Here is a 14,219-nt window from a genome sequence, read left to right as displayed (position 1 = left end):
AGCCACCAGGGAATCCCGCTTAGTTCTGAAAGTGCCTGTTGAAAACTCCTCGAAGGATCAAGTTTTTTTTAATTTCTGCATCCTGTCAGTGTCTGGCATATAGCAGGCATTTAAATATCTAACAAAATGGCAAACAGGGCATAAAACAATCTTTCTCTTTTCCTGTTATCACAGTGTTGGGCAAATTCCAGAAGAGTAAGTGAAAATTTCCACATCTGCTCACACTTCATAAAAAATCAGGAGTACTAAAAAAATGTACGTGATGTTTGTTTGTTGTTGTTGTTTTTTAAAAGCAGCCTATGCTCAGTTCTACATACTGGATTTTCATAACTCATCAGATTAGATGTGAATGTCTGCAGCCCTAGTTAGGGAAAGGGTGGGGGTGATTAGAGGTTAATAGAGACAAGGCATAAGCTATAAATAACCACTTAAAATGAGTAGCTATAACACTGAGTGACTTTAAGCATCCTAGAGAATGGGCAGACACTGAGATCAAGGATAGACTTTGGACTCGAAGCTATAAGCCTCTAGAGTGAGAATCTGTGTCATGTCCAAAGGGAGGCGTTACAGCAGTTTATATCATCACTACTTCAAAACCCTGCGTGTCATAAGCCTATGGTATCCCAGCCTTAGTAAGTCCCTGACCATTAGAAATTACAATCAAGGTCAGTTCCATGCTAGTGACACAAATGCTTTTTGCTAGTGATACAAATGCTTTTGTCAGTTAAAGTTACCTCTCATTCTACAAATTCACTAGGAAAGAATCTCCATCAAACATCTGCTGAATAAGTAGGCTCTTCCTTATAAGTGGTAATTTGTTGTTTAGTCGCTGTCATGTCTGACTCTTTTCGACTCTGTGGATTGTAGTCCACCAGGCTCCTCTGTCCATGGGATTTCCTAAACAAGAATACTAGAGTGGGTTGCCATTTCCTTCTCCAGGAGATATTCCGGACCCACGGACTGAACCCGCGGTTCCTGCATTGGCAGGCAGATTCTTCACCACTGAGCCACCAAGGCTTCCCTAAGTGGTAATTACTCACAAATAAACTTATGTGGCCCCTAAATGGACAACCCTACATTTAACCTCATTCAATTGGTTTTAGTATACACCAAATACACACAAGTCATAACTTATTTTCTTCTACACCAATTGTTCAAACTCTTAGTAAAAGCAAGCACTTAAGTAAGCCAACAAACCCTGAGTGAAGGTGTGGCTGGTTCCCCAGTGAAAGCATGGTAGAATGGAAGGGAGAAATTGCTCTGAAAGAGGAAAGCCACCCTTAGCTGGAACCCAGTACAGCTTAAGGAGCAGCATCAGACATAAGGAAAGCCCCCAATGACACACTCTACCCAGTCAGTGCAGCCACAGAAGAGAAGGTGAATTCAATCCAAATGGTTATTTATTCTAAAACTGGTAGCTACCGTGCCTACATTTTTGCCAGAATGTTGTAATGAGAACAGGGGAGGAGAAAGTTACAGATGTAAACAATGACACAGTTACATTTTTTTAAAACGGTAAAACCCTTTTTTTACTGGCCACTTCCAAGAATGCTTTACAGGTTGTGCAAAAACATTTACAGGCTCCATGTGGTGGTGGTTTTTCTCACAAGCTTTTCCACCTACAACAGACGTCTGATAAAACACTAAACAAGTCTTCTAAGGAAAACAAGGCTAGGGATCCCTCCTGTTAATCCACATTTCCCCCCTTAACATTGTTTTTTTTTTTTTTTCCATAATAAAAAGACAAACACAAACAAAACCCAGACATCTACTGTTGTTGCGAGTGATCTCTTGGACTAAACTGACAAGGACGTGGCAGTTTCACTCTCCACCCACCTAGAAAGAGCTTTTTATGAAAAGACGACTTTCCAGTGTCAAAAGTGAACAGCAAGTACCCCCCGCCCCCCAAAAAAACCTAAAGCGGCTTAAATTCTGTCCTTCCCCCTCCCCACCCTGAGGGCCTAGCATCCCCAAACCGTGCTGTAGATTATAAAAAGATGCTATTTGCTGCAGGACTAAACATTTGAATAGGGCTGGCAGTTTCTGCCAGAGAGTCAATTTTCTGTTATAATCTTGCCCTCCCTAAGGGGAATCTCTTTGGGCTCCAATCTTTATCTCCTTGCCCTGACACTATAAGCACTAAAGCTTTCTCAAACACTCCCCTTAATGGTAATAAAAAGTGGGTTACAGAAAACTTCAGGCAATCACTTCACCCACTGCCACACACAAACCCACAGAAGCAGCAGGTGTCCAGAGAAAGAGAGGATGTCATGGTGAGCAAGCAAACATATTGCCTACCAGCACCCATTCCAGCCTCTAGGTCAGAGGTCCTGGTGGAGCAGAAGGGTGTCCTAGACAGGTGACTAGAGGGCCAGAACCAGGGCTTGTGCACCCTCCTGGGCACGGCAGTAACCGTGAGAGAGGGAAAGGAGATCAAATCTCAGCACAAAATTTTCAACAGAGGACTGCCCAGGTAAGGAAGTGGAAGTGAAGTGTTTTCTAGTAGCACAACCTGGGAGTCCCCTCGCCAGGAAGTGGAGCAATGTGAGGTGTTCGCTGAGTAAGCTCTTGGCTGATGCAATGCTGAGCAGGAAGGTGAATGAAAACTGAAGCTCAGTATTCAAAGAGCATTCCCACATCCCACCCAAATTCTTGAACCAGCGACCTGAAGCTGTCAAGAACTAGGAGGATGTCGGTAAAGTTACTATCCCAACTGAAGTCTCTTGGCTAGATGTCTCTCTGGGCCACGCAGGGAAGACGCCCCAGGAGGAATCCTGTTGCCACAAGTCGGGAAGGGGTGCTCCTGTGCATGCACACGCTCACATTCACGCTCTTCCCAAGTTCCAGCAGCCCCACTGAGCTGCCTCCCACCCCCCCCACCCTCCCCTTTCCTAGTCACTCTCTACCTGTGTATCAAAAAAGCCAGCAGGGCCCTGGCCCTCCACACTGTATAAAATAGTCGCTATTCTCAGCACCTGGGCCCAGTAGCCCACACCACAGGATTCACCTATATACATATCCTGCTGCAGTGAAAAGAATCCTGCTTCGTTTCTGTGTGAGCTGAAACCCTGAGAAACGTTCCTTCTCTAGAACTAGAAGAGGACAGATTCTCTAACAGAGATGATTTCAGAGACTTCCCGCCTGTCTCAGCCTTGGAAGACAAGAGAGCAGAGACCGGCAGATCACATCTTCAGACTGGGGGCTGCAATCCCAACTCTTCTCCCAGATTTTATGGAAATCCATAAACGGGTACAGAGAGGCTACAAACTATTCTACTCTCCAGTCACCAACAGTCCCCATGCCTCCCTGGCCTGGGGATCCTATATAATAGAACCACCCAATTGGTAGCTGCCATGCCTTGGCCGAACAGCACAGAGGCACAGGCACGTGGAAATAGGGACACTATGGCCTCCCAGCCCACCGGACCAGATATCCCGAGAGGGAAAGGTCGGTAAAGAAAATACAAACGGTTAGTTGGTGCAAGTGATTGATAAGAGCCAATCGTTTATTTTCACTGCCCCAGTCACAAGCTCGCCCTCTGCCCCGCTCCTGCCTGCTGTGGAGAGTGGGCACCCTTGAACGCTTCCCACCCTCTCCGCATCACCTCACCATCACTCTCCCTTACTCAGCTGCCAGTCCAGCTGCCTTAGAATGTCAGAAGGGTGACATATTCAGTTCTTTTCCTGTCCGACTGCAGGGTATATAGGACAGGCAGCCCTAAGTGCTGCTTTCTGAGCAAATGTTTTTTTTTTTTGATTACAAATATCTAACTAGGTTTGAAATGTTTTATAGAATAAGACAATATTCTTTTCAACAAACTTTAAAAAAAATGTACAGTTTTGTTGTTTGTTTCCACCTCCCCCCTCCCCCACCCCTGCTTGCGCACCCTCCCCCCACCGCCCCTCCCCGGCAGCTCAGCCCCACCCCGACAGCCCCTGTTTTCCTTGGTTGTGTTTTGAGGGGTGCTTGGCACCCCCAGAGATTCAGCTTCGTGGCTGACAGGCGACAATGGCAGGGGCTTCACCGATACCCTTGGTAACCGTAGTAGTTCCTGTAGTATCGGTCTCTGTCCTGGGGATGGTGGTAGTAGTAATTCTGCCACTAGAAGAGAGGGGAGACCCCGTCACGTGGAGCCACAGCGGGCTGAGGACGGAGAGGCACGATACTCCTCCCCCTGTCCTGCCCGCCCCTTCATCTCTCCATTCCCAGATGATACTTACATCCCGAGTATACTGGTGTCTGTAATAGTCTCTGTATCTGTTGTACTCATAATCTCGCCCATAGAATCGATCGTAGTCTCCCCTGTACCGATCGTAGAAGTTACGGTAACCCTGAGAAAAGGAGAGAGAAGGAGTGAAGATGCATGGGTCTGTAGCATCACAATCCACTGCTATCCCCCATCTTAAATGAGATATATCTTTGCTTCGTATTATATACAGGTTTCATCTTCCCAGGATAAATTCTGCCAGATGAACAAATTAAACAGGCAAAACCCTAAGCCCTGAGGAAACAGCCCAAACCACTCTGCTCCCCAAAGCCAACAGGAATGGCTGTCACGGCCCAGAGGGAGGAGCAGAAGGAGAGCTGCACTCACCCCTCTGTTTCCAGACTGCCCCCAGCACTGTTGCCCGTAGGCCCGGTTGTCGTAGCCTCGGCGCTGCCCGCCCACTGGAAGAGAAATGGAGAGCGCGCTCAGACAGCTGGCATGGGGTCCTGGCTCCACATCTGAGTGGAAATCAAAAAGTTGGAGCCAAAGGCAATTCTGGGGGAATAGGAGGCCTGCTTCTGTCAGGCTCACACAATGTTAATTAAAGCACCAGCCAGGATCTTTTAAAAAGTCTGAGGGGGGAAGGCAGAGGAATAGAGATGTAAGAAAAACTAAGCCACCTTGGTTTCACTTTTTGAAGCTCCCCAATTCCTGCAAAACATTTAAGATGGCAAAGGACACATGGCAGAGTTAGAAACACGAGTGAAACTGCCACTTGTGGAGGTGCAGACTTTCAGCCCTGGAAGGGATCTTGGGTATCACACAGCCCAAACCCATTTTATACAACTGAACAAAGTCTAAATGTCAAGCTCTTCCAAAGCAGGAACTGCTGGTATTCCCAGGGCCTAGCACATAGCAAGCACTCAAAAATTTTTTTGCTGACTTACACTTAAAATTATACACACACACACACATTTGAATGTACACTGTGGGAAGGGGATCAAGGGGGTTAATTGACAAAACTAGATAATTGAGAGAGAAAATTAATTCCACTAATAAGCTAACTTACTTCATAATCCCCCAAATTACTGAATAATGCATTCACTTTCTGATCTACATAGCTGGGTTGACCCAGTAGACAAAGAAAAAAAGAATCCTGCACAAATCCTTCAGATAAACTACAAGAGTGAAGGGGGAATCCATATGTAAAAACGAAAACTGATAAATGCGCAGGTTCAAGCACTGCTCTTCAAGGAAACAAATACTTTTGTTGAAAAATAACTACCTTTTGTTTTAAGATTATGGGAAAAGCACAAGAAGCTAGGAGTAAAGGACACAGAAGAAATAAGCTCCATAAAGGGATGTCCTTAATGTTGGTGACCCGATGTGGTTGCCTGGCCTTTCCTGTGGGTCCAGCTGCACTTCGCACAGAGAACAGACTGAGGCTGGGGCTGGCAGGTCCCCAGGACTTACCATAGCCTTGGCCTCGGCTTCGGTTCTGCCGGTTACGCTTGTTTCGATTGTTCCGGCGGTTTGTCCGCTTCTCAGAGGGGGGCAGCAGCTTCCTTGCCTCCTCCTTGTATTTAGTGACAATGGGCTGAGCTTCCTCCTTCTCCAGCTCCCCATATGTCACCTCATCCATATAGTCGCATTTTTCAGGCAGAGAGAAGTTGGCTACAAGAGTAAGAGAGAAGCTCTGTGGGCCTCCAACTGCAAAAACGGGTAATATCTCATAATGAAAACTCCACTACAGCAAGAACAAGATTTTCTAAGCCTCATCTATAAATGCACAAAAATGTGCTCGGTTCATTCTACAAGTTTCTCGCTAACTGCAACAGCCCCAGGCAAAGGGCTATCTGCAAACTGTAGATTTACAAGTTCTCAAGTGATCCATAATAAATTAAGAGTGAACTGGGTTAAGGTTTCTTATCAGGACAGAAGCAGGCAGCCAGAGGGTAAAAGTAACTGAGAAAGTTTTGGTGTAGTTAGATAAGAAATACACTTTTAAAAGAGACTCAAGAAGAAACTGACCCAAGCCTGAAGGCACTTACTCATCCATTTGAGGAGAACAGGAAGCAAGAGTACAGGGGTCTCACTAACCACCTGTGTGGGATGGGCCAGCACCAGTCTCCGGGCTGCTAGTCTCTGGACATCAAGTTCAGAGGCTGAGTCCCAGTGGAACTCAGTTCAATGAGGTGCTCTTGATTGATAAGTGAATCCAATTAGCCCTTAGATTCATAAGATTGAACTAAATTTCTCCAGGTGCCCCCAAATCAGTTATGGACTGGTCTAGTTCATTCTGAGTAAACTTGAGCTCTTTAGTGTGAAACCAGCTCCCATGCCCAGGCATTATCAGAATTCAAAGAGCCAATAGCTGACGGCTCTGGGTGGGATGCCAGGAGCTGAAGGCAGCATGGGGAAAAACCAAACTCAGAGGTGAAGAGCAGAACTCCAGCTCAATAAAGAAGGTTAATATTGCCTTCCAGGGAACCTTGCTGTAAGGCTTTATACGGCACATACCAAAAATCAACACCAACAAACAACAAAAGTAAAAAACAAAACAAGCCTAATATGATATAGAAATCAAAACATACTGCTGAGATCATTCACTCCAACCACTACCATTTCCATCTGAACCATCAGAATGTTCCATCTCTAGAATATAAATTCAGTGAAGGCAGAGCTTCATTTCATTCATTCTTTCCCTAGGTCTAGAACTGTACTGGACAAATAGCAGACACTCCTAAGTATTTACTGAATGAATAACTGACTCACTGGAGCCTCTGCCTTGGGTTTTGATTATCCTGTGACCTATCACCATTTTTTTTTTGTATTTTATCAGAATGAATCAAGGGGTTATTGCTTCACCATTCATTCTGCTCATTCATTAATCCACAAGTGATCACATTCATTAATTTATTCCTCAGATTTATACTTTACACATGTGAAGAATGCTCCAGGTGCTAAGAGGCCCTAGGGAGGTGTGCATGGACCAAGGCCAGGATCTCTAACTTGTAGAGGTTAGCCCACCTTTCATCTCCAGCATTATAGACTCAGGCACATCATCTCCCTCCACTTCCTTCCTCAGCTCCAGCCTCTTCTTCCAGTCCTCCTCATTAGGGACAACCACCACCACTTTCCGGGAGAAAGTCTTAAACAGTAACAGCTTCCGCCGTTGGCCAGAGTTGTACACATTACACTAGGGACAGGAGAAGTAATAGATGTTTTAGGAGTAAAAGTTAAATTCAACCAACACTTACTGAGAATCCTTCACAAGTGAGGCACTAGATTAAGAGGACTATTTATACCGTCTCTGAATTCTTCAAAAGCTACATGATGTTATCCTGTTTTACCCAACATGAAACTTGAGAGTCAGAGAGACCAAGACTTGTCCAAGGTCACAGACCTAGTAAGTGGTGGAGTCATGAATCCAAAGCTACAACACTCGATCACCTCTATAGTGTGTTTTACAGCCTGGGTCCAAATACTCTCTTGTAAAAACACTGAGAAGTGTATCTCTCAATTCAAAAAAAATTACAACCATAATTCTTGGTTATAACTGGGTAACCTGATTCTGTTCCTTAATTTAGTCTTTATATATGCACCTTATTTTGACTCTGAACAATTTTATCAAATACCAAAATCAAATGGATACCAAATCTTTTATCTTTGGGAATATTGTTAAATTAGATTTCTTTTGAATTTCTGAACAATACCTGATCAAGAATGAAGTTCCTCTTTGTCCGAGAAGCAATCTGGACCAGCTTACTAAGGCACTGGGAGGCTTGCTGAACTAAAAGGTCTCGGCTTTTGGGATCCATCTCTGGCTCCTCGAGCCCCTTCATCTGATGAGTTTAAGAGGAAGAGAAACAAGAAATTACAAAGTAAGTTAAAGCCCAAGAGTCACTGGTAAATGCCACCAATGCCACCATATCGGTTCACTGCCATTCCTTAGAGCTGTCAATGCTGTCCATTTCCTACAGGACTTATTTCCAGTCTCAATCTGGATATACCTGAAACACCCCAGGCTTCACCAGCTTTCAGAAATCTGATAACACAGCAAAGGAAAAGAAAACAAAAAACCAAAAACTCATTTCCTTATTTGTGGGGCCCCTGATCTCAGACACCTGAAAGATTCAACTCCATTGGGAAAAGATTATATAAGTTTCTTGGTATTTAAAAGCGAACACCAGAGTGATTTATCCCCTCCCACCAACTCACCCTCATTTGATTGAGCACAGTCTCAGCTCCCAGGACATTGTATCTTTTCTCAGGGTTTTCTTTTGCATATTTCAGTGCCCACTGGGTCTTTCCAGATCCAGGGAGTCCCACCATCAGAATCACCTGCAAGTAAACAGAACCAGGAATGCTATAAAAACAAACAAACAAACCTGAGGGTCATGTTTACAAAGCCCAGCTTAAGAACATCCTCCCCAGCTCCCAGTTGGGCAAAGCTTGAGCAGAAAAGTGACCAACCAAGCATGAGCACCAAGGTTCTGCACCCTCTCTGGCATACCTCACACTCCTCTATGGTCTTGGGAGGGACTGCAGTGCGCACACGCTCCTCAACAGGCACGGCATGGATGAACACAAACTCTTCTGGTGGTGGGAAGAAGGGCTCCTCCTTCTGACCAAAATTTAATTCTACAACACAATTTTTGCAGAGGACATGGGGTAGAAGGGCCCGATCTGCTAGGGATTCCTTGCTGATACGGAATGCCACACCGAGGTCTTCTCCATTCTTGGAAAAGGAAAGTTCTACTTCTTCGGCCTCAAAATTCTATAACAAAAGACAAGAGCATTTATGGGCACACAGGCCTTGCAGTTGATTAATCTCGCAGTTCAATCTTTTTCCCCCAACTTCAACTGCTACACAACTATGCAAGCAACGCATCAACTGCAGAAGAGACGCAGCTGATGGGAAGCAAAGGGATCTCCAGGGCCCTCCATCCACTCCTTGCTACAAACCCACAACTTTCAGGAGCACTTACAGCAAAGCAGCCAATGACATCATTCTCCCCAAAAGTCTGGCCAAATTCCTCAAACTGCCCATTCTCTGCCTTGAGTCCTCGTCCATCAAAACCATAAGAGAATTCATCCTCACCTAGAAAAATCAGCAAATTAGTTTACCTACACTCAAACTTCCCACAGAGCAGCAAACACAAACATGATTAAGTTAAAGGTAACTTTACCAAGCTGTGGATGGGAAAAATCAACAGACCATCCAACTCGAAGGAGAGAAACCTCTGTGCAGCCTTCTTTCATTGGGAGATTCTGGGTTACCTGGACAAGTCAGAAAAGGAACTTTTCAGATATTCTGACCAACTCAAGCAAAGTCTGAGTTATGAAGACAAAATTTTGATACGAACCAAAAACAACTATCCCAACTCAGCGTCAGAAAAACAACCGTCAATGAATGTAAACCAAAGTCATGAGGGTTAATTCCTTGGTTACTAGAGCTAAGGTCATCTTTCAAGTATGGTACCTTTCTCTGATAAAATACTGGTGGCTGCAAGTCCAGTATAGAGTAGTTTAATGACTAATTTAATAAATGAATGGTCCTAATGGTAGTGTACACACTACCTTGGCCTCAAAGCAGACTTTCCCCTTTGTCACTCCATAAGTACTTCTGGCCCCAGACCAAAGGGTGGGGAACTTCTCTGAGAAAAGTGGCTGTCCTCCATAGCGGTCTTTGCTGACTTGAAAATGGAGATCGGAGGTATCTGTTAAGAAAGAAGCAATCTTTTTACTCCAATGGGCAACATTTTCAGCCTCCAAAATAACACAAAGGTACCCAGTTCTCAAGCATGGATACAAAATCTAAATCTCTTAAAAGCTGCAGGCCAGAAAGTTTTTAATCCCCAAAATCTCTTTTGATTGGTTAAAAACCCCAATCTGTCTGCCTTATACATACACGTGTCCAGGTTCACAAGAGTGTGATCCTCTTCCTCGTCTTTCACCTCTTCTTCTGGGGGTGGTGGAGACTTGGAGCTACATGTATGAGAGAAAAGCAAATATAATGTAACCAAAGTCCTTTAATTCGAGAGGTGTCTGCATGACTTTAGGTCTGTTAAACTACCAGTGAATATAGAATTCCAGCAGGCAGCTTCTTTCAGCAAATGAGAAAAGGGCAACGGAAGCATTCAGGGTAGATTCGATCAAAGACTTAGGCCTATAAGAACCTATTCCGTTTTTAATCCACCCCCTTTCTCCAAACTCTCCAGTCAACCTCAGGTATACCAAAATTGGAGCAGAGACTGCCTTCAATGAAAGGGACTGTTTCCCTCACCGGCTGTGGTAGGCCTCCTCTCGGAATTCATAGTAAGCTCGGCCATGTTCATCCTTCTCATCCCGCTGTCTCTTTACCCCCCGCCGCTCACCATCTGAGCCTGCTGGTTTTGACTTTTCACTATCTTGGTCATCTCCTACAAAAATGAGGGAAAGAAAATCAGCAGTTTTCATACTGGAGTGTAGAATAAGCTCAGAACCAACAGAAACTAAAGGAGGACCGGCATATCTGCCTAGTCAGAAGAGCCAGGTTATCCCCACTGCATCCACAGAATGTTTTATTTCCAAAGATTATTTTTCTGTCATTGGATGGGATTATTTATTTATTTATTTTAAAAGGACATTATGGGCTAATTTTAGTCAAAAAGTATACTGAAAGTTAGCCAATTTTTGCATTCTAAATTTATCTGCTTAAATCAGGTCAAACTTGCAGATTTTCCCACTTACATGACATAAAAGAAACATGCCATAAGTTTTTTAAAAACTTCATAGCTTAACTTTGATTCTTGACTATCAGATTTGGATTTAAGCTAGAGACTTAATATATATTTTTCAACACTTTCCCAGTGTTGTGGTACAGAAGCCTCAATTTGTTTCTTTCTTTTTTGAAGAGTTTGACTTTCCAGCTTTAAAATGCACAGCCATACACAGCTTTACTTACATAGCAAATGAACTCTGGCACTTTATACAGAGCTCTTACCATAGATTTTTACTGAAACTTGCAAGAACAAACCATTAAGTCACAAGAGAGCCATAAATAATACTGCATCTTTACCTCACATAATTTGGGGCAGAAAGGTGTTGTCATATATTTAGTAACATTCTTTACAAGAGGAAAAAAAAAAAACAGAATTTTTTCTTGGACTTCTGTGGTTTGCAATACTAACACTAAAGGTTTTTTATAATAACCTCTCTAAAGAAGTTCTTTACCTCTCAAGCTTTTTTACCTGCTCTTTGGGGGTACACATTAAGACAAAGATTATGTAATGGGATTTTTGTTCCAGGACATAGCACAAGCTGCAAGTTGCATGTAACTGTTGTAGAATGGGTTCCAATTATACCATCATACCCAGCAGCAGCCTAAAAACTGTATTATAAAAGGAACTAAAAGCAAGCCACTTCATAGTAAGAATGGGAAGCAGCTCTAGTTTTCCTCCCACTCTGACAGATAGTTATGGATCAGCTGTAATCATCCAATCACTTCAAAGGAAGTGAGGAAGGTCACTAACTCCCTGGGGCACCTCTATATATTCTCTTCCACAAGGTTATTCAATGGACCCACCAACACCCCAATCATTTCAATTCAGGAAATCAGGGACCCAAAATGTAAAAGGCTAGCTAAGTGTATAGTAAACATACAAATTTGCCCTTCGATATCCACTCAAATGAAAGATTAAATTTTAATCATAATTCAGACAAGGTAAAACCCCTAGCCAAGAAACGTTAGCTAACTTATTCTAAATGTTCTAGATTAAGATTTTCTCTTTCGTAGTTAACCATTAAACTCGACACCCTCACACTGCAAGCTACTTGAAGCAAGCTACTGCTGCAAAAGCAAGAACAAGGTTAGATTTCCAGATTTTCGGCGTAGCTCAAACTCTAGTAATGAGCTTTTGATGGGGCGAACTCTTGACGAACTTAGCTTATTGCTTAATTTTATGGCGAAAAAGTAAACAGTCCGGTGGCCCAAAGGCCGAAGCCTCCAACAGTCGTCTGGCTGTCCATGTAATCAACAATTCCTCAGCGCATTCTCGGTTTAGGAAAAGATAACCAGCACCGCGGGAGACTGCTCCAACAGGTAGCTCGTAAGCAGTTCGCATGGGAAACCGCTTTATTTCCATTCACTACCACCAAGTAAGCAATCAAGTTAGGAAGGAACCTCCCTCCTGCAAAGAGTGGGGCTACCAGAGGTAGACAAACCCTCCGGAAAGGAGGAGAGAGGACGAAAACCACCTCCCCTGGGGAGTCCCGGCAAACGGCGATGGGAATCCGGACCCCGCGGTGCAGGGCTCGTTGCTGGGTCAGGGGCGCACCCGGCAGGTTGGAGCCCGGCTCCGCTGCCAGCTCCTCACCCTGTTCCTCTGCGGCCTTGTCACCCGGCGCCTCGGATCCCGGCGTCTCGTCCCCGCTCCGCTCCTCCGGTTCATCTTCCTCCCCCTTGCCGGTGCCCTGCTCTTCGCCACCGTTTACCCCACCTGACTCGGCTGTGGCCTCCTCCGCCGCTTTCTCGGAAGCATCGGGCTCCGCCTCGGCCTCCACGGCTGCCGCCTCCGGGGGCTCCGGCGGCGGCTGCGCGGCCTGGCCCGAGGCCTGGGCAGGGGGTGGCTCTTCGTCCTCGTCCTCAAGCAGCGCCTCCTCGTCCTCCTCCTCCTCCTCTTCGTCCTCCTCCTCGTCCCCGCCCGGGCCGCCGCCCGACGCGGCCACAGGCCGAGGCTCCGCCTTGCAGGCCCCGCCGGGCCCGGCCCCGCCACCGCCGGCCTCGTCCTCGAGCATCTCAGCGTCCAGCGCCTCCTGCAGCCGCTGCGCCAGATCCACCTTGAGGCCGCGCGAGTCCAAGCCGCGCCGCTGCAGCTCCGACCGCAGCTCGGTCACTTTCAGCCGCTTCACCTCCATCGCCGCCGCCTCCTCCGCCTCCCGCCACCTCCTCCCCTGCGAACCGTCGACCGAGCCCGACTGCGCAGGCGCCGCCTCCGCCTCACGCGCCAGCACGGAACCCGCGAGAGCGAGCGCACGCACGCACGCAGGCAGGCAGGCTGGCAGGCGGCTGGCCGCGCGCAGCCTCCGCTACGTAGTGTTTATTTATCGCCCTTCCTCCCTCCCCCTTTCGGCCCCCGGAGCCCAAAACAACGCAGCGGGAAGCTGCTTCCTCTCCTGCCGACCGTCGGCTTCTCTGCCGCGGGCGGGCGCGCGCCCAGGACTACGGACTTCCCTCCGTTTACCTCCCGCCCCTCTCGCCCTTTAGGCCAATCGCCGCCGGCGGCTTCACGGCGCAGCCGCACCGGAGCCGGAGTCGGGGAAAGACTGGCTTCGGCCCAAGTGCCTCGTCGCAACGAGGCGTGTGCGTACCCCACTCTCCGTACTTCCAGCCGGGGCTGCGCAGCCGCCTGGCGCTCCTTCGCCACACGCGCCTCCCACTCCGTCACCACCACCACCCCCCCACCGCCAGTCCCGTCTGATCCGATCGTGCTGTCGTCTTAGGGCTTGTTAGCTAGTCTCTGTCCCTTAGTTTATTTATTTATTTTTTTGTCCCTTAGTTTATACATGCAGCCACTTCTTGAGGGGAAAAAAGCCAGAAAGGAGACTCTTGAAACGTGAACTCCTGCTGGCAATTGTCTTTCTGGTTAGTTAACAAAAGGACTTTCCAAACCCAAGAAATACAGTAACCCCAGCCCTCCTATTTCCTCAAGCCTTCAACTTCTACCCAGCAACACACACTCTGACCTCGCCTTATTGGCCAGCTTGAATCGTCATCTGCAATTCTGATTGGTCTTCTATGATCTTGCAGATTTTTTTTTTTTTTCCCCCAATTGGCGAAGCAGCCAGGGGGATTCCCCTCTCCCCACTGGGTTGGTCCGCAGGGAAGGCTAGAGAGGCGGGGTCGTGTCTGTGGGATTCCTTTTCCCGGGCCGCTTCTGATTGGGCGCGTGGTGCAATGCGCGCGACCCTTCAGACATTAAACTCTCGGGAGGCTGGACCCTGTCCTCTCCGTGGTCCCGGCTTGTAA

At 46.6% G+C, this 14,219-nt stretch overlaps 1 protein-coding gene across 2 annotated transcripts; it reads right to left on the bottom strand.

Moving 5' to 3' along the window:
• Positions 1-3,914: 3,914 nt before the first annotated feature.
• HNRNPUL2 (heterogeneous nuclear ribonucleoprotein U like 2) lies at positions 3,915-13,901 on the bottom strand. 2 transcript variants are annotated; one of them, XM_055581022.1, is made up of 14 exons: positions 12,568-13,901; positions 10,497-10,632; positions 10,122-10,198; positions 9,791-9,930; positions 9,400-9,490; positions 9,199-9,311; positions 8,724-8,987; positions 8,429-8,551; positions 7,924-8,052; positions 7,238-7,406; positions 5,681-5,881; positions 4,595-4,668; positions 4,221-4,331; positions 3,915-4,101 (listed from the first exon to the last, which is right to left on the bottom strand). In XM_055581022.1, exons 1-14 carry the CDS (start codon positions 13,106-13,108, stop codon positions 4,021-4,023), a joined length of 2,250 nt encoding a protein of 749 aa, XP_055436997.1. In that variant the 5' UTR covers positions 13,109-13,901; the 3' UTR covers positions 3,915-4,020. The 2 variants fall into 2 exon arrangements, 1 of the variants encoding a protein (XP_055436997.1); XR_008714540.1 differs by lacking the exon at positions 4,595-4,668 and having other exon boundaries at positions 4,064-4,101; positions 12,568-13,899.
• Between the last annotated feature and the right edge of the window lie 318 nt (positions 13,902-14,219).

The sequence above is a fragment of the Bubalus kerabau genome, chromosome 5, assembly GCF_029407905.1.
Source record: "Bubalus kerabau isolate K-KA32 ecotype Philippines breed swamp buffalo chromosome 5, PCC_UOA_SB_1v2, whole genome shotgun sequence".
Taxonomy (NCBI): domain Eukaryota; kingdom Metazoa; phylum Chordata; class Mammalia; order Artiodactyla; family Bovidae; genus Bubalus; species Bubalus kerabau.
The sequence above is the reverse complement of the archived record's forward strand: the minus strand, read 5'-3'. Positions and strand labels throughout refer to the sequence as shown.